General features: G+C 43.2%; 1 protein-coding gene across 4 annotated transcripts in view; it reads left to right on the top strand.

Moving 5' to 3' along the window:
- Positions 1–20,198, top strand: part of mtcl1 (microtubule crosslinking factor 1) — a 90,226-nt gene that overhangs the window by 54,894 nt on the left and 15,134 nt on the right. For 2 of the 4 annotated variants that reach the window (XM_084057743.1, XM_084057746.1), the window contains exons 6-10: positions 2,396–2,542; positions 6,999–7,100; positions 7,648–7,884; positions 9,804–9,971; positions 12,094–12,261. In XM_084057743.1, coding sequence (XP_083913869.1) covers positions 2,396–2,542; positions 6,999–7,100; positions 7,648–7,884; positions 9,804–9,971; positions 12,094–12,261 — 822 coding nt within the window. The remainder of the gene's footprint in view (positions 1–2,395; positions 2,543–6,998; positions 7,101–7,647; positions 7,885–9,803; positions 9,972–12,093; positions 12,262–20,198) is intronic. The other 2 variants (XM_084057745.1, XM_084057744.1) reach the window with 2 other exon arrangements.

Below are 20,198 nucleotides of genomic sequence, written 5' to 3'. Positions count from 1 at the left end.
TTAAAGGCAGTGGCAGCACTGAACATTTGGAGCTGAGCAAACTTTAGTGGTCAGAGATACAGCCCCCATAAATGTAAAGGTCACGTCTTTGATCCTGAAGAAAGAAGACATTTAAGCTGCTATAGCGCACACTGTGAAACAAGTTAATTAATGGCTAAATCAACCCAGAGACCTTACCTTATCTGAACAAACACATAAGCTCAAACAATGTGTACTGATAATAGCCAAACGAGCAAAAAGACGGCAAGAGCCTCTTGTGGGCCACCAGACCTCCATTCCAGGGTGATACAGCAGCACCCACCACGAGCCACCCAGCTCAGCCACCCTGGCAACCCTCACCGCCCCCTCCCTGATTCACCACCACCACCACCACCATGGCTTGCCGCTGCACTCGCATCCACATCCGCATCCCCATGCACACACCTACATAGCCAGCAGCCCTGCCTGCCTCCTTCACCCTGTTGCATAGCATCTGTAACTCGCCCTGCTTCAAGTCAGCCATGGCTCTATAGGGGAAGTGCTTGGGAGGGCGCTGGGAAGGAGTTAAGGGAGTGCACAAGGGATTGTTAAGGCAGATTCTTCCATTTGGTTTGACTAAAAGCTTATTTGTTTACTACAGCGTTGGTCAGTGGCATGCATGCTATAAATAACATCAATATATCTCCATTTGACCCTGCTATGCCCTGATGCCTCATAACGACATGACAAATGGTGCTGCTATGTTTGTCCAACACATCAGCATGTGTGTGGGAGAAAAAAAGAATTGGTTACTCGATGGCGTTGCCACGGAGACAATCCACGAAGATGTGTGTGCTGCTGTCCAAAATAACCTCTGCTCAGTTCAGAAGACAAACTGTAAACCAGTGAATGAACCAGTCCTTCTTCCAGCATTCTGTTTTCTAACTCTGCTGCTTAGACTCAACCTGCTGCTTTGTGCAGCTTGAGTCTCTGCTTAGACTCAACCGTATGCTTTGTACAAATTGATTCTCTGCTTAGACTCAACCTTATGCTTTGTCCAGTGTGAGTCTCTGCTTAGACTCAATCCGCTGCTTTGTACAGTGTGAGTCGGCTTGTCAACATACCGGTTACAAGTTCATGATCTTGTTTTCCGCATGATTGGGCTGAACATGTCTTTGCTGTCATTCTTGTTTTTGTGTTTTCTTAAAGAACCAAACTGTTGGATGGAAGAAAGACAGCAACCCAGCTTTTCATGTTGTTAATTTAAGGGCTTACTTTTACTGTAGATTGAAGCTGCTTCCATGTTCATTCTATCCAATCACTTGTGTTTTTATTTCTATTTATTCTTTTTTTTTTTTTTTTTTTTTTCACACCAACGAGACTCCCTGATTTTTGCCCGGGGCAGAGTTGGGTGGAAGCGACAAACTCTTTAAGCTAACCTCCGTCTTACAAACAGCATAACACTTTTGCGGCCTTGGTGTGCTTACAGTCATTTGGCTCAGACAAATTGCTGTAGAATAATGTCGAGTTTCACGAGTGAAACCTCAAACACGTTCACAGCGTATTTAAAGTACTATATTGTTTTGAATAACACAAATGTGTGTGTCATTTTCACATAGGGTTTAAGATCCGAGCTCACGCTTCAACCTTTCTAGTGCACGCACGGCTGTGCACGGGCATGCTATTAAACCGAACCTTTTGTCAGCGTGCTACTGTAGCTAGCTAGCTAGCTAGCTGCCGCTCTCTGCAGTCTGCCGTGGTCGTCTCTCTCAGCTGTTGGTTTGGAAGTCATGTATCCCTCATTGCATGCGCTTCATAACCAGTGTTTTGCATTCTTTTCCTCCCCTTCCCCTTCGACACCCCCTCTCCTTTGTTCCCTCGCTGTGTTCCTCCCTCCAGATGTTTCAGCCCATGATTTTGTTCATCCTCATCCTCGTCCTCTTCTCATCTCTCTCATACGCCGTCGTCTTTAAGTTGGTCTTCCTCTTTGCACTCTTCTTCATATTCTAGCTAGTTTTGTCTCTCTCTCTCACTCTCCACGCTGTCGTCTTTGTTGGTTGATTTATTTTTTATTTTTTACTTCTTCTCCCATCTCTGCTTGCATATTCTTGCATATAATTTTTTACCCATATTTATTTTTAGTTTTTCGTTTGCCTTCTTTGCTCATAACCCCGATCCCCCTACCCCTACTAGCCCCACCCCCGGACCCTCCCTCTAGTTTGTTTGTCTTATGTGTGTTCATGTCAACGATCCGCTTCATGCTCTCCCCGCCTCCCTGACACCATCATCCACCCACCACTTTGTAACTCATACACCGTCCCCCCTCCCCATCATCCCTTCTGACCCTGCCCCACCCTCTAACCCCTAACCCCCCCCCCGACACCACCTCAACCGCACCCAACCCCCCCCACCCACCCCACCTACCTCACACTCACAGTCCAGTCAGAGGGATGAGCTGGAGTGGCGTCTAGGACAGGAGCGAGGTGTGGAGCCCCCGACTCACAGCCAAGGCGGGGGTCAGGCCCAGAGCAGGGGAGCCCCGGGACTCACTAGGTACCACAGGCCCCTGGCTTTAAGAGCAGAGGTCAGTGCCTCCTCCCTCCCTCCCCCCCTCCCTCCCTCTCTCCCCCCCTCCCTCCCCCTCTCCCCCCCCCTCCTCCCCTGTGGGACAGAGCTGACACTGGCTCTGCCAGCCCCACACACAAAGCCTGTTATGTAAAAGTTTAGAGTTGATTTATTGCCATAATATACATAAAACGTAGCATACAAAATATTGAATAATCCCATTCCCAGCATTGCCTCCTGAAGTGTTATATAAGTTTTATTTATTTGTTCATGATCAAACACAATTGTCAGATTACTCAACACGATGGGAAATTAAACGAGACTTATGTAATGGTCAGTCATCATCGATGCACTGCAGAGTGTTGGTAATCTGCCTGTGTGGATTCAGGAGGGCAAGGGGACATAGTTTAGGATTAGCTCTGGTCCATAGCGTTAGAACAGTTCTCCTTAACGCTATGGTACTTTCGAGCCATTGCCCGAACACCCCCAGTAGCGCAGCGGTCGCAGCCCCGTCTTATGTAAAAAAATATATATATTCACTTTAGCTACTCACCAAAACAAAGACGGTTTAAGATGTCGAAAGCCTACTTTCCTTAGTGGGAACACTCGTTAGCGTTAGAAGAAGTTCTCCTTCTATCCTATGGACCAGATCTAGTTTAGGACCTAAACTTTAGGTCATGAAGGATGATAAAGATAAAGAAGGCCTCAGGTCTAGTGACACTCCAGCCACAGTCACTTAGATCAGTGGTTCTCAAACTTTTTCATGTCAAGGACGCCCAAAATTGATATGTATGTGGCCACCGACCCAATGTACAAGCTCTCAGCACTGTGAGCCTGTAGATCTGCTATTTTCAAATAGCCAACATATAAATGGATAAAGTGGTTAAAATGACTGTGATACTGTATTAACTACTTTTGCTGGGGACCCCCTGGAACCCCTCCCCCCAAGGACCCCTGTGGGTCCCCGCCCGGACCCCACTTTGAGAACCACTGACTTAGATACTGAAGAAGTTCTCTCTTCATCCACACTCCATTTTGTTTTCTCACTAAATCTTCACTTCCCTCAGCCACTGGTGTTTACTTTCAAGTCCTTTGATTTGATTTAGCATTTTGTTATCGTTTTATTTTCATTTTATTATTATTATTATTATTATTATTTGTGCCATTCGCCACTGGACATTTTGTGTTGTTGGGTGTTAGCAGTAGGCTGTTAACTTGAGTGTTCAAACTTGCAAGTATCTGTTTACTACAGTAGTTCTAAAATGGGAATAGCGAATAGAGTTATTTCTATACATGTTTACCTATTATGCCAGAGCAAAGATTTTGCGTATACACTGTGAAGACAGAGACAGTTGGTTAACATCCAGGAAGTCGTCCTCTAAACCAAATGACACAGCTACTGCTGTATTGACATGAATATTTGTGCTTATGTATGCACATGGTCTATTAAGTGAGTCTGCACAGTGCATGCTGCACATTAATCAGCTCACTGCCACATGCCCCACTGTGGTGTGATTTGACTCAGCAAATCGTCTGGAATCACCTTAATCAACATAGCCCCATGAAATGGCTATTAGCTACTGTAAAATACCCTTTTATATGAAAATGTGTTCACTGATTAAATTTATTATGGCTTTGCTCAGGACTTTTAGCTTACTTGTTTTGACAAAATGAATATTCAGCATAAATAATGTTGTGCCAAAAGTATTACCACTGAATGACATGAGTGAAAAATATTAAAGCGCTGCAAGTAAAAATATTAGCCGTTACTACATTTTGAATCACTGACGTTTTGATGTCACTGACACAGACATTTTTCTCTCCCTTTCATCTTTAGAATGTCCATTTCATTTTGTAAAATGTGCTCAGGGGCAAGTGATGAGCCATGACTGGTGTCAGCATTTTATTGCCAGCATTGTATTGGATCCATCGCGATCAATCAATCGACTGTGTTGGTCAATAAAAGAGCTTAGTCACAGAGCACGCTGCAGGCTATGGTCGCTCGCTGCATCATACTCGCTTTCATAGAGAAATTGCACCGTACACCGTTATATAATACAGTGTCCTCCTGGCAGGAGTGGATGTGAGATCCAGAGCTCCCCACCACCTCCCCTCATGCTATAAGAGGATGTATAGTCTGTGAGGTACAAGTGAATGAATGGGAAAGGATTAGGGCTATGCTGTATGCCTATAGGAGGATTAGAGCTACTATACAGTATACTGTGCTGTAGGCCAGTGGTGTAAATAATAATTCCCTGCACACGCACGACATGCGCACATATACGCCGAATGAAATGGTTAGTAGACGGTATATGATGTATATCAAATTGTCTGGGACGGTATACTACTGTATGTATATTGCGTAACACGGTAGAACACACCACTGCTGTAGGCCTATGAGACTAGCAGGATTACAGCCATACTGTTCTGTAGGCCTATGTGACTAGCAGGATTAGAGCTATACTGTGCTGTAGGCCTATGTGTGACTAGCAGGTTTATAGCTATACTGTGCTGTAGGCCTATGTGACTAGCAGGATTAGAGCTGTTCTGTGCTGTAGGTCTATTTGACTATCAGGATTAGAGCTATACTGTGCTGTAGGTCTATGTGACTAGCAGGATTAGAGCTGTACTGTGCTGTAGGTCTATGTGTGACTAGCAGGATTAGAGCTATGTGACTAGCAGGATTATAGCTATGCTGTGCTGTAGGCCTATGTGACTAGCAGGATTATAGCTATACTGTGCTGTAGGCCTATGTGACTAGCAGGATTATAGCTATACTGTGCTGTAGGCCTATGCGTGACTAGCAGGATTAGAGCTATGTGACTAGCAGGATTAGAGCTGTACTGTGCTGTAGGCCTATGTGACTAGCAGGATTAGAGCTATGTGACTAGCAGGATTAGAGCTGTACTGTGCTGTAGGCCTATGTGACTAGCAGGATTAGAGCTATACTGTATATTGTGCTGTAGTCCTATATGTGACTAGTGGTTGACATTGGGATGAGAGAGAGGTGAACCTGGGGCAGACTGTGCATGTTGAGCAGCTTGGTCTGTTTGCTGTAAATCCATACTATGCAGTATAGTGCCAGAGTTGGAAGCATATCAAATCAAAAGAGGAACAACAACTAGCTATTTTCAGGCTGTAATTATGAATTGTAAATGAGAGAGGCGAGGTATTTTGGGTATCGTGTCCTGGCTTACAGATCTCAGTACACAGTACACAAGACCCTCGCCCTCTTTTCTAGTTTCAAAGCACCATAGGCATTAATATACCATTTCCCCCTTCTACATTTTTTTTTGCAAGTGTTGAAAAAGAGGTCAAGTAGAAAATTGCACAGTCCGCCTGTGTCGCTGTTTCTATCTCGACATTCAGCAAATAAAACTGCTAACCCATATGATGCTCTGTCATTAACCCTTTAAGACCGGGAACGCGTCTTTAGATTTCTTTGGGCTATTCAAAAATAGCAGATATACAAGCTCATAGTACGGCACCGAGTGCCGCGCTATGAGCTTGTAGATCTGCTATTTTTGTTAAATCGTGAAAAAATATTTTTATATATTTTTCAAAAAACTGTTAGGATTAAGTCATTTTTTTAAATCGGCCTCAGGTCTTAATCGGTTAATTCGCTCAGCCCAGTACATTTACCATCCCATTTATAATGGCACCTTGGGGTTATAAGCCTGCTCAGCTCAGCTTAACCCTCCATCTATTGGTATTACGGAGAAAATGGCTGCCAGTGCGGCATGAATTATATAGTGTTTGGTTGAATCGGAAAGCTTTGATGTAGCTTGAATATCAAACTAATTAGTCTGACGGATACCGGGGTGCGTTTAAAGTCCTTTGTGTGTCCTCTAATGAATCTGTTCTCGTGAGGAAGACCAGATCTTGCAAGCGATGTCTGTTTTCAAGTTTTCACTCTGAAAGTCTGGCGCTGCGACAGACTTTCACGGGAGACAATAAAAGTGCTGGCACATGTGTTTCACTTTTGACTGTTACATTATTCAACAACACATCATGGCTGATTTAACCCATTAAGACCCGGGAAAGCATCCGTGTAATTTTAGATTTAAGCTAAAAAAGCATTATTTTATACTTTGGCTATTCAAAAATAGCAGATATACAAGCTCATATCACTTACAGCGCAAAACTGTAAAGATGTGTGCAAACATTTGTGCAAAAAAAGAAAGAGAACATTTTTTACTGACATCTTTGCTTCTGGGGGTCCCTGGAACAAAATATTTTGAGATGGGGGTCGGAGGCCAAATACATATACATTTTGGTGGGTCCCTGACATGAAAAAGTTTGAGACCACTGACATAGAAACATAGTACGATTTTCCAGAAAACTGTACAGGATTTAGGAGATATTTTGTAGAATCGGCCTCAGGTCTTAATGGGTCTTAAATCGACTTTTGCAAAAAAAAGATCATGTTAATGTGAGTAACTGTGTGCTATGCTGTCTTGTGGTTGTGGGTTCAGCTCCGGGACACGTCTGGTTCTGAGATCCAGTTCCGTCTGGATCACGAGCGGAGGCTACGATTGGCTCAGGAGGAGAGGGAGGCTATTGGTTCTTTATCTCAGGTACAGTAAAGCACTGGTTCCTTTTCATGTCAAAATTATGTTTTTTTTGGGCTGCAGACCCCCTGTCTTATAACATATTTTTTTGTGCCAGGAACCTCCAGAAGCAAAGATTTGAGTAAAAAATGTTGGCTTTAAAAAAATATACAGTTTATTGAAAGATTTGCACACATTTTCACGATTTTTGAATAGCCAAAGTATAAAATATGGTTAAAAAGTGGTTAAAATGATTGTGACGACATTTTAACAAATTTTGATGGGGACCCCCTGGTACGTCCCCGGACTCCACCCCCTGGTACGTCCCCGGACTCCCCTGGTACGTCCCCGGACTCGTCCCCGGACTCCACTTTGAGAACCAATGCAGTAAATTGTCAGATGTCCTTTCAGGGGGGGGACACACATTTTAGTTTTAAAAAAATGAGGCTTTTGGATAATAATTGGATAATACTCCAGTAAAGTACCTCAAGCCTGTACTTAAGTACAGTACTTAAGTAAATGTACTTAGTTGCTTTCCACCACTGACTGATAATAACCATGCTCGTCATTCAAGGAGGACGAGCGTCTGAGGTTGGAGGCGCGGCGCGGGGCCCTGGAGCTGCAGGGCCTGCAGGGGCCCCCCGAGGCCCCCTGGCTCCAGGAGAGGTCCCTGCTGCAGCAGGAGGTGCGTCTGTTCCGGCACAACACGGTGGTCTGCTACATGAAGCTACGCTGGATCCTCATGCACTGGAGGCTGGGCCGACGCGCCGACACCGCCGACGAGACGCCGCCGTCGCCACACCCAGAGATGGTGAGATGGATAGGAAGACACACACACGCACACACATACACACACACACAGAGACAAACACACACAGGTCACAATGTACCAAAAGTAAAAGTACTCATTATGCAGAATGAGTACTTAAAAGAAGTAAAAGTATAGAAAATTGGAAATACTCCAAATTGTACTTAAGTACAGTACTTGAGTAAATGTACTTAGTCACTTTACACCACTGCCGGAAACGGAACTACCCAACTCACGACGAGCTCACAACAGATTATGATTTTATAGTGGAGGAATGAACTGCACACAGCTACCATTCAAAACCGACCTCAGGGAAAAGTAGGCTCCATATTGAATCACGCCATATACAGTACGACATTACATTTTTATTTTCAGGTGCCAGTTTTATGATTGTTTTTATCGCATGGCTCTGCTGCAGGAGTCTAGCCGTGCAGATTTCACATTATGTTTTATATACATGTACTTGAAATATGTATACAGTAAGGCGCAGTGTTCACTGAGGTTTTTTTTCCCCCGGCTGAAAACGCCAAGGCGCTCGCCAAAAGTGCTTTCACACGGCCGAGTTGAAAATATTTCAGCTCTCCGTTAGCAGAGAATAACAGCGCACGTGCGACCGCGAGGTAAATGCCCAGCACCACGCCACGGTGCTGGGATTTCTCAAAACCGCGTCGGTCCCAATCATAAACAATTAGAAACATGCTCAACAAGCTACAGGGAAAAAAAGACATCTTGGTGGAGTCATCATGCGTCACTGGTACGTCATAGGCTGGCCACATGAATTGCGAGATCCACATTGGAGGCACACCGTTCCCATGTGGATCCTGAGATCCACATGATTCGATTTTGTGTGCTTTATTCAGCAGTACAAAGAATGAGACATCCTGTTGGATGAGAGAGAGAGAGAGAGAGAGAGAGAGAGAGAGAGAGAGAGAGACTGACACAGCTCATGCACTGGAAAGAATCAAGTCTGTCTTTAGGAGCAAACTGATGAGGAGAAAATATGCTGCATGTCTGATTCTTCACTACTTCAAACAAGAAGGAGAGGCTCTGAGCACGTGCGCACGCGTGTGCACGAACGCACGCACGCACGCACACACACACACACACACACACACACACACACACACACACACACACACACACACACACACACACACACACACACGCACAACCCCTTGAAGAAATATGTAGCATTACAGGACTCATTGATTGTTTGGCTAATTGGTTTCCTAGGTGATTGAGTGACTGTGTTTGTGTTTGTTATTTTGTTTGTTTGATACATTGAAGTTTCTGGCCAGAGAGTCTATTAATTCTGAGCGCTTTTCATATTATGCGGATGTACAGTTCATGGATTTGTCTTCCTCCCTCTGTTGAGTGACAGATGCTTTGAATCTATTCTATTCAATTAGTTTAATGATTTTCATTTGTCCTGTCCTGTCATAAGCCTCCATTAAAGCAGCAATCCAGGGCTTATTTTAATGAATAGTAGTAGATCATTTTTTTTAAACCAACCTAGTATACAATATAACTAGTGCAGTGGTTGGAGGTGGTCTCCCTACTCTTCCATTGAGACATGCAGACACTGTTGTCGGGTAGGATACCGATGGTGGTTGACAATGTCAATAACGTTTTGAGTTGGATTGGACTAGATGCGTCGCATTCAGTTTGGACAGTGTTGAGAGGTGGAGACAACAGGCATAAAACTTCGGAAAGGAACTTTAAATATTTGATTGATCATTGCTGGTGTTTTTACTGTTATCTTTACTTGTGTTCTACCGTCAACACAATCTTATTGCCTTTCATTGAACACTGTACAATAACAATACATGCATTCAATTCAATTCAACATAATTCTTGTGCAGCTAAACTAGACAAACCAAAGTGGTCATGTATGTCAAGGCCATGTATTTTTTCCGTTGCAGTTGGAGAAGCTGGAGGGTATTCCAGAGCTGGGGTCAATGATGGACCCGGTGGAAGGGGAGCCGGAGCGAGAGGACAGACTGTACACCCCACAGACCCCAGGGGACATCTGTGAGCCGGTGCCGGTGGTCCTGCTGCCGTCCCCTGAACGACTGCAGCACCAGAGACAGGTAACGTTTACGCTTCACTTCCTGCTCAGAGGTCTGGACATTAGCGATGACCCGCAGCACTACTGGACGACTTGTTCAAGGACAGTCCTCTGGTGCAGCGGTTCTCAAACTTTTTCACGCCAAGGACCCCCAAATTAATATGTTTTTGGTCCAAGAACCCCTTCTGAAAACATATAGTTCCAGGGATCCCCATATAAGACTTGTGTTGTTAACATGTTTCAAAATATTTAAAAATAAATGGTGGTCCAAAAATAAATTCAAGATGTTTTTGAAAATAGCAGATCTAGTCAAGTCAAATTGCTTGTAATGTCTTTTGGCGTAAAGCTGGCATAAAACTAAAGAAGACGAAGCGCTTTGCGTTAGAGTTCCGCCACTCGTTATAAAAAGGTGTGTGCAACGGTTTTACTAGAGGTCTCACTGTATTTGTTCCCAGAAACATAGCAGTGTTGAATAATAATGGCACTGCCATTCGGATTTGAATATTCAAGGTTTTCACATGAATTAATTGAAAAGCATCTGTTTATTATTTACATGTTGCGTATTGTTATTGAGCACAAAGTAACGTTTCATTAGGGCTGTTTGGCACAGTATGCAAATCAGAATGAACGACCTAGATAGCGCCACGAAGGCAGCGATTCCTTTACATTCATATTGATGTTATGCCGTTCACACAAAAAGCAGAGGGATCACTGTACACTGTAGCTACAGAGGACAAAGGAGCCAGTGTTCACCCAGTGGCTATTCAGGACAGTGTTTGTATGGGATAATATTATTATGTCACAGTTTGAATTTATCCACAAACAAATTCTATGCCATCGTGGTCTACTTAGTCTCTGTGTGAAGCGGTTGGAAACAAAAGAAAGCGTGGAAATATTCTGTCTTGAATGCATTATTTAGTAGCAGCTCTAAGTGCTCCTCTGCTTTGTCATGTTTTTTAACAAAGTATTTTGACTGTATTTTCAGTCCGTGTGATGATCTGATGAAAAGAGTTTTCATCATCATTTCGTCTCTGTCGGGTAGAAACCTCATATGTCCAAAACTGTTACTTTTCAGCATTCAAAATTCAAAAGTATCAAAAGTAGCAGATCTACAATCTCAAAACGTGTTGATTCGCGCTGCGTTTCGAGCTTGTGGATCAGGTACTTTTGATGTTTTTGAGTGATGCTGTAGTGTGACTGATCACGTAGGGCATTCACTTTAACACAAAACACACAAAAAAGAAACACAAAAAGTGAAAATATGGAGATAAGAGGTTTCTGCCCGACACCGACGATTTCCAACAAGCTAGCCCAGTAGGCTATATTAAACTTGATACGCTTGAGACGGGGGAAATGCGTAATTTGCTTAGCAAGCACTCGCATACAGTAAGTATGTCCTACAGCTAGCACAGATGGTCATTCTTAAATCCGAGAAGGAGAAGGAGACTGACTTCAGACGATGCTTAAAGTCTGCTTGAAGATTTTGAAGAAAAAAGCTAATTTTCAAAGTTCTCCACACATATCAGAACAAGAACGGATGGGTGTGTGTGTGTGTGTGTGTGTGTGTGTGTGTGTGTGTGTGTGTGTGTGTGTGTGTGTGTGTGTGCACGCCTGTGTGCGTGCGTGCGTGGCTGCATGCCAGGGGCGTCACAGGCTCTCAGAAGGTGGGGGGGATGGACTTTCGGTGGACTATACCCCTTACTTTACACTTTGGCTATTAAAAAATAGCAGATATACAAGCTCATAGCACAGCACCGAGTGCCGCGCTATGAGCTTGTAGATCTGCTATTTTTGAAAAAGCGTGAAAAACATTTGTAACTGTCAAATTCTATATTTTCATAATTCAAAAACGTTTTTTGGGCGGATTTTGTTAGTTTTTTTTCGTGTTTTGGTTACTTTATTTCGGTGTTAGGGTTAGGTTATTTAATTCTTATTTTTGCCTGATTTTACCGATTTATTCAAAAAAATCAAAAAAAATATATATATATATATTTTTTTTTTAAAGTGGGGGGTATGAAATTACGGATCTATGAGAGTGAGGGTGTCGCGTCGTACGCACAGTGAATGGCCGTGATGCCCCTGCTGCATGCCGATCAAGCTGTACGTGGGTCCTGATAGCCTGGTCTGACCTCTCTCCTCTGCAGCTCGGGGAGAACCGTCGCATGCTGCAGGCCCTCCGGGGCCTCCTGGAGGAGTTCCGCGTGGAGCTGAGGGACGAGGAGACCAGACGGTGCCAGCTGCAGCAGTCCTATGCCAACGACAAGGCCGACTGGGAGGTCAAGTGGGCAGAGATGAAGTGCCAGGTTGCCCAGGTACAGTGTCTGCAGATGGCATAGAATAGATGACGTCCGCTGCAAAAACCAACAGGGCAGTGTAGGGAGGACTGTGTGAACAAACATGATTTCAGTAAAGCCAAGTCATCAGCTATTGATAATTAAAGGGGAATACCACTCATTTTCAACATTGAACTATGTCTTTAATACAGCTTAGAGCTGTTGTGTGGAAATAAGAAAAAAGTCCCCCCCCCCCCTTCTATGTTGCCTAGAACTGGAGAATTGATTGAGGTCATGTGATCAGTGACATACGCAGGGTGTACTTTTGGCAAATTGCTGATTTTTCTTTTCTTTTTTTTTTTCATTCTTGAATAGGTACAAATACCTTGATTATTCTGATTGATGACTTACTGTAGGTACATACATCGATTTGGGGTACTGTAAATTGAAATTTCATGGAAAGGAATCACCTTTAAACCATGGGTACAGAAAGATCGGCAGTGCAGAGATGGGAGGAGCCTAGGAGGGGGACATGAAATGACGGGGCACCGTACAATTTTATTGAAATTCTTTCGTTTAACCCGGGGGTCGGTTCACTGAGCACACAACCTGTTATAAATGAGAATGTGTATCTGAGCCAGCCTTGCATCATTTATTTTGGATTGCCGCTTTTTTCCACTTGGGTGGTATTTGATTGGAGTTATATTATTAGCTGAGCATCCACTGCCTAAACAAAAAAGGCATCCAGAGGAAGCGCACCTGCTGTTTTTTTCTCACGCAAACTTGTTATGTTAGCTAGTTCAGGCAGATATACCCGAGCTGTTCACAACTCTGAGGACTCCCTAGGGGTCCCGGACCCCCTGTTGAAGACCCCTGTAGTAAAGAATAAAGCCAAGTCACATGTACCAGAAGCAAATAAGTAAATAAAGATTGATTTACTTATGTCTATGTTTATTCGGCTTTCAGCATGATCACAGGCTTAAAAGTTAATAGTTCACCCAAAAAATGACTTATTTTCTATCGATTACACACCCCATGAAGCCTTGAATTATTATTTATTTCTCGCATTCCTAAGCCAATAATTTGATGACCGGCGGAAAGATGGGATTGCTGATTTCTTGTAGATCTTACTTACTTACTTACTTTGATGTGAGCGTATAACGTGGATATATGCGTTATATCCACGTTATACGTTACACGTTATATCCAAAAACTATAATTATCCATTGTACAGTAGGCGTACATTTATTGCATGGGCCTCGTTCACTGCTGTTTATTTGGCGTTGAGAGTGCTGGGAAGAACAGTAATCGCATCCCTCTGCACATTCTCCCTCCCAATTCATCAGGCTTCAGAGACGAGATGAGAGTTACTGTAACGTAACATAATTCGGACTCATTGAACTTCTCTCCTTTCATTGTCAATGAAAGGAAAGAAGTTCAATGAGTCCGAGGCTGACCCCAGCCTGATCTATTAATACAAACTTTGGCCTGAGCCCGGGCCTAATCAACTCACAGTGTCGGGTCCCATTGGGGCCCGACGGGCCTGAAGACTCCCCTCCCACCCCAGCACCACCAGTAGGCTCTGTTTCCCCTGTGTTCTCTTTTCCCCTGGTGGGGTTTGTGATAGATTATTCACACTTGTTTTAACATTATAAATAAAACATTTAGGGACGATAATTTAAAAAATATATACTGTATATCATGATCGTTAATCAAAATGCTGTGACCCATTAAAAAATGACCAGTACAATGAATTTTGTTTTTCATAAGAAAAGAGGTTTAATTTTACATGCACAATAGCAGTATAAAAGAGAGGATTTGTGTATCGTAGGCTATATTGTTTACCCTGCAGTGCTGTAAGTAGTTGCAGTTTAAAAGGTCATTTTCCACTTAACAAAAACAAACCATGCCGCGCCACACCACGCGGCCACTAACCATCTCCACTGGTGCAGTTGGGGGTTAAGTGCCTTGCTCAAGGGTACTTAACCACATTGAACCACATTGCATCCCCATTCTGGGGTGTAGCGACGCATTGTGACGAGCTTGCAGATCTGCTATTTTCGGCGAAGATATTTTAGTGTAGAGTGAAGTGTAAGACCTAGTATAGAGCCCTGAGGAACTCCGGCCAAGTAATAGTATCGATTTTAAGTGCTTAAACGTTGGGTTATTGAGGGAACATTGCAACGACCCATAAAGCATTGCAACAAACTTGTGCATAATATATTCGTGTTACAGAGGATTATGTGGGCCCTCCATGGAGCCTTTAGTGTTATTGTCTGCAGTGTCTGGTATTTTGCCTACAGACACTTCATTGCAGAGAAACTTGGCAGGGAGATGACTGTATTTCTCCTCCGTTTCACCATCCTCTCCTCTTTGGCTAACAGTCACGTACAGTAGAGCACCGTTGGTCCAGGTTCTGTTCCACACAGACAGCCGGAGGGCATCGTTCAAGTTCAGCTTTGTTGGTTCACCCTGCACATTAGAATACAGAGTGTTCATATAACTCTTGAGACTGTGCAAATATTGACCAAACTATGCAGCCCTCACATCTAGAGTTCAGGCCGCTTTGCAGTATATGCCCATTAATGGGCATACACCTATGACATCAGGAATCTCCATATATGGGCATAGAAGGGACAAGGACTGACATATACAGAGATCTTATATGGGCATATCAGTCGGATCGGCGGTGCAATGTAGGTGTTAACAAACCGCGGCCACGTCACTATGACAACATGAGCATAACCAAACCGCGGCCACGTCACTATGTCAACATTACCATAACCAATCCACGGCCACGTCACTATGTCAACATTACCATAAACAAACCACGGCCACGTAGCGGTTGTTTACATGGATAGATTTTGTAATAGAACCCCTCATATAACTCTTCAGTATAAAAATAGTCATTCATTTTAAGCATCTGGTATTTATGACGACTGGTCGGTCACTTCTTAAAGGCGACCTCAACATGTTCTTTATTGGTCACTGGCAGTATGTGAAGCTTCCCTAAATATCTGTCTAAATGTATAATGACTAACAGCCTGGCTTCCACTTAGCACTCTGTCACCGACTAACTATACTGTGACCACATTTGCAGCACACCTCAGGTTATAATTAAGATATCAAACAACACTTTAAAAGGATATAAAAAACAGTTATACGAGCATGAATGAGATTTACGTAAACTGATGTTTGACGGTCACTGTAAATATAATTTATCACTAGCCTGGAGTTTCTGACTGCTGTTGAACACTACTTTGTGCCACTACGTTGTTGTGTGATCAAAGCCTGTCTGCAGATTAAAAAGCTCCATTCTGCCACAGGCAGGAAAGTCTTTGAATTTGGAGTCTCTCCCTCACTCTTCTTATCCTCTTTGATCATTTTTGAATCACTACTGTAGTTCATGGCCTCTCTCCCATGAGATCGACAATCTCCACTCATGTTCCTATTGATTGTCTCTCTCTCTCTCTTCTTTCTCTCTGTGACATATACACTGTCAAATCTGGACCGGCATTTATCTCCGCCAGCCGAAGGCAGGGTGAGAGATTACGTTTTCACCCCTGTGTGTGTCTGCCTGTGTCTCCAGGGCTAATCTCGTAAACTGCTTTACCAATCAGCGCCAAACCGTCTGTGCACACTGGCAGTAGGCCAAGATAGACACTCCCTCCCTGACAATGTTGTTTAATATGAATCAAATACCACCGAAGTGGAAAAAGCAGAACTCCAAAATAAAGGATGCAAGACTGGCTCAGATACACATTCTCATTTTTGGGAATGCTTACGCGTTTCGGCCTCAGCCTTCCTCAGAGCAGATAAAAAAATGTTTAATATTTTTGTGAATGCATTACTGCAGTCCTACTGTGCCGTCAATCCAGACTACTATACTACTACTATACTATACTACTATAAGGATAGGCCTGTGATGTCCCCGTTTACGGAAGTGCTTCTGTCGGCCACACATACAGGACTGTGTAGTGTGTATGCCGGTGGTGACATCATTGATTCTACCAGTTTTACAATTCCTCAGACAGACGTGTAGACACACCTCAGACAGACACACACAGCCAACACAACCCTCCACAGTCCACACACATGCGGTACACAGAGACATCACAACACAAGCCGCACACGTGTCTATGAGGCCTGCAACACTGATAGACAGAGAGACTACTGCACCACACAGGATAGACAAGCCTTCAGTTAAAGCTGGGGTGACCAACCATCCTAGCCTGGTAAAGCCTCTCCCTCCGTCTGGCATGAAGGCTTGTTTGGCTTTTTGTCGTCGTCCACCAAGTGGACGAGCCTATCAGCGTCCTTAGCCTGGTAAAGGCCCTCCTCTCTCATCGTTCTGTGATTGACAGCGGAAGTAGGCCAATCAGGTGGCGAGTTCGAGTGAACCCGAATGGATCCGAGTGCAACCGACCAAAATGGAACGGCAGCCATTGTTTTTTGTGCGCTGTTTTAGCCTCTCTTTTAAAACTTCTTTTTTGAGGCACGGAATTTACCTTTAAGATATCGTTCGGATAGAATTTAGTTGTTTAACTTCATATATGTGGTCAATTAATAATGACAGAGCCTATTTAAAAATAAAAATCACACCCAGTGTGAAGGTAGCGGAGCCTTTGATACATTTTGTCATCGATATGTGTTTATAATGTGTTTATAGCCACGTGTCACGTGAAGCTTGACCAATCACTTTGTTGACGTACGCACCTGACCAATCAGAACATTGACGCACACGGACAAAGTCAGGTATAGAGCAGGATCCGCTCTATACCTAAAGGTATAGAGCGGCTAGCGCCGCTAAACATTCAGAGAACCGGCAGGGGCGGGCAGTGACACGCATGTATCCGAATAAGGCAACCTATTTTGGGCATGGCAGTCTCAAAAGTCCTGTTGCGTCACATTAGTCTGGAGGTGGTAAAAATGCACTGCTGAAGGGGAACACTGCTGATTGGCTGAAGGGGTTGTCAGTCAACGCTATTACTCCCGCCCAACTCCAGCCCACAGCCAAATTGCCGAATGGGCGATCATGCCAGACTGAAATAAATTACAAATGAGATGTCCAGAGGGAGGGTTTACCAGGCTACAACCATCCTGCACCCTGCATGAACAGAGCACAATGTCCCGCATTTCAGAGAGAGAGAGAGAGAGAGAGAGAGAGATAGAGAGAGAGAGAGGGAGGTGGTACCGAGGACAGAACCAGCTTTCTTGATAAGCCTATTCAGCCTCCTGCAGTCGCATTCCTTGATACGACCCCCCCAACATACCACCGTATACAGCACTGCGCTGGCCACCACTGACTGGTAGAACATGTTCAGCAGAGTCCTACACACACCAAAGGAGCTGAGCCTCCTCAGGAAGTAAAGCCGGCTCTGGCCCTTCTTGCATAGGACATCTGTGTTCCCAGTCCAGTTCAGTTTATTGTCCAATTGCACGCCCAGACACTTGTATCTCTGGACCACATCCTCACCCTCGATGGGAACAGGAGACAAGGGGGGGAGCCCCCTTCTACCTAAAATCCACCACCATCTCCTTCATTTTGGCAATGTTGAGTAACAGGTGGTTCTGTTCACACCAACGAAAAAAGCTGTTAACCAGTCCTCTATACGCCATCTGTTAACAATGTCAACAAACAAAGCGGACAGAGCACCGGATTGGACACAATACAAGCAGGGGGTCATTTTTGTTGTAGTTATTGTTGCAATAGGAGAATCAGACAACGGATATAAGGCTTACGGATTGTGGCTTTAGCTCTGAAAGAGTAAAAATGACCCAATTTGTGTGTGTACTTCTTGGCCCAAAAAACGCTGTGAGTGGAACTCTCTCTGGTCTATTCTGATCCTAATTGATTATACCAGTGATGTGTAGAGAGGCTTACTTCAGAGGAATACATTAATGACATTAATGGCTGTTTACTTTGACCTTTGGTACGGCACTGTTGTGTTGGGTGGAAACCTTGTATGTCCAAAGCCATTACTTAAAGAACCTGATAGTAGTAATTATTTTGTCACAAGCTCTTTTTAATACTTTGTATAGGTTAAATATTTATAAAACCCACAGACTTTAAAAAAAATACAAGCTCACCACTCCTCACAATGCGACGTGTTGTGAGCAGGTAGATTGGTTATTTCCGCTACTTTCACGCAACGCTCTTGAAAGACAAAGTAGGGCTTTCATTTAGGATTTTTTTTTAAATATAAATCGGTGCTATTGAACACCCTTTACGTCTGTGTGTGGGTTTTACAAATATTGAACCAATGAAACATGTTAAAGAGCGCTTCTGACTAAAACTAACTCCTTTTGATCCTCAAAACTGTCGGTCAAACCACTTAACTCCAACTTTGGAGATAGTTGTCTCCACAATAATGGTCAAAAATCTCCTAACTCCACTTGAGCTGTATTTGGGTAAAGTGATGATAATATAAGGACACATTCAGGTATTGGACAACGTATAAAGTCACCATACCAACTTTGATGAGGCAGTAGTGTGTTTTTTTGTTTTATTTAATCTCCTGAAATGTTAATATTTTGGACATAGCTGGTTTCTGCCCGACAGCAGAGATATATTCCCTTTTATAATACACATCTATAAATGATATACTCGCTTATGTATTTATATTATTATTATAAATTACTCGTATGCATACATTAAGAGCAGAACCATTAGAAAGACTAAATATAAATTGTGTGACAGAAATCCCGTCCTGTTAAATGACAGGAGTCTAGGAGTTCTTATTGTGTGGCTGCTTTATTGCATCATCTACCTCTTGACAGCGTTTTGTTAGTCAGTTTGATGTCATTGTTCTGAGGTGAAATGTTTTCATAAGCCCCCTGTTGTTGTTGTTTTTTTGCCTGTGTGCATCTGTGTTTTGCTTTGTCTGCTCTTTATGCGATTTATTCTTTTTATCCTGGCAAACAAATGTGTTCTACCCTATTTGCCAGAGACGTTACACACTAATTATGTTTTGCAGCACTAACCATTCATGCTTGGCTTGGGTACATTCACGTTGTTAAGGTCCAGATACCCTAAATTCAGTTGTTACAGCAGTTGGCAGAAAATACAGATACAGAGTTAAAAAAGTAAGTAAATAAATACAATTACCCAAGGATTAGCATCACTGCGTACCGAAATAAGTAAAACTCAATGCAAGACCAGACTAATCAAATATATACAGTGTACACAGGGAGAGCTTGGGCTCACTAAGCTGCAGCATCAATTGTGGAAGACTTTCTTTCCAGTTTACTACTCCTAAGGGGAATAACCAAACTCAATGCTATGTTTCTCATGTATTTGGCATTTAAAGGACTCCCGGCAGTCTGTCCTGTTTGGTGTATTGAGACTGATCAAAATGATAGAGACACTGTGCAGAACCAGTCATATCAAGTCAAGTTTATTTGCAAAGCACATTATAAAACAACAAAAGTGCTGGTCAATGAATCACTTAACAAAAACATAAAATAATAATAATAATAACAATGATTATAATAATGATGATGATAATAATAATAATAATAAGATGCATTAAAAATGTGGTATTTAGAATGAAGGTATAAAATATCAAACACAGAAAATGTAACACATGCCAAGTATTAACACTCAAATGTCAGTGTAAAAAGGTGTGTCTTAAAAAGCAGCACTATGTTAGCCGGAATTTTCATTTCGTTTCACTCCATTATTCAGTCTGAAAGCCCTCTGTGCAGCCGTTCTCTGAGATGGGGGCGTGGCTCTTTGGCGATTGGTTCATACTGGATCATCCCCATCCCCATTGGGCCGGTTAGATTTTCAACCGAGAAAAGCCCGCCTTCGACAGTTTCACCAGACCCCTGAATCGTGGCAAGCGATTCAGGGGCTGAAGCCAGGCTAGCCCTATGTAACTTTAGTGTTTATCAATACATCTTAATTTTGTCCAATCTGTATGGTAGAGTATGTTAATACAATATAACTTGTACAATTGGGGTGGTTGTATTTT

The sequence above is a fragment of the Gymnoscopelus microlampas genome, assembly GCF_963454915.1.
Source record: "Gymnoscopelus microlampas genome assembly, chromosome: 5".
Lineage (NCBI taxonomy): Eukaryota > Metazoa > Chordata > Actinopteri > Myctophiformes > Myctophidae > Gymnoscopelus > Gymnoscopelus microlampas.
Note: the sequence above shows the minus strand (reverse complement) of the source record. Positions and strands in the feature narration are given on the sequence as shown.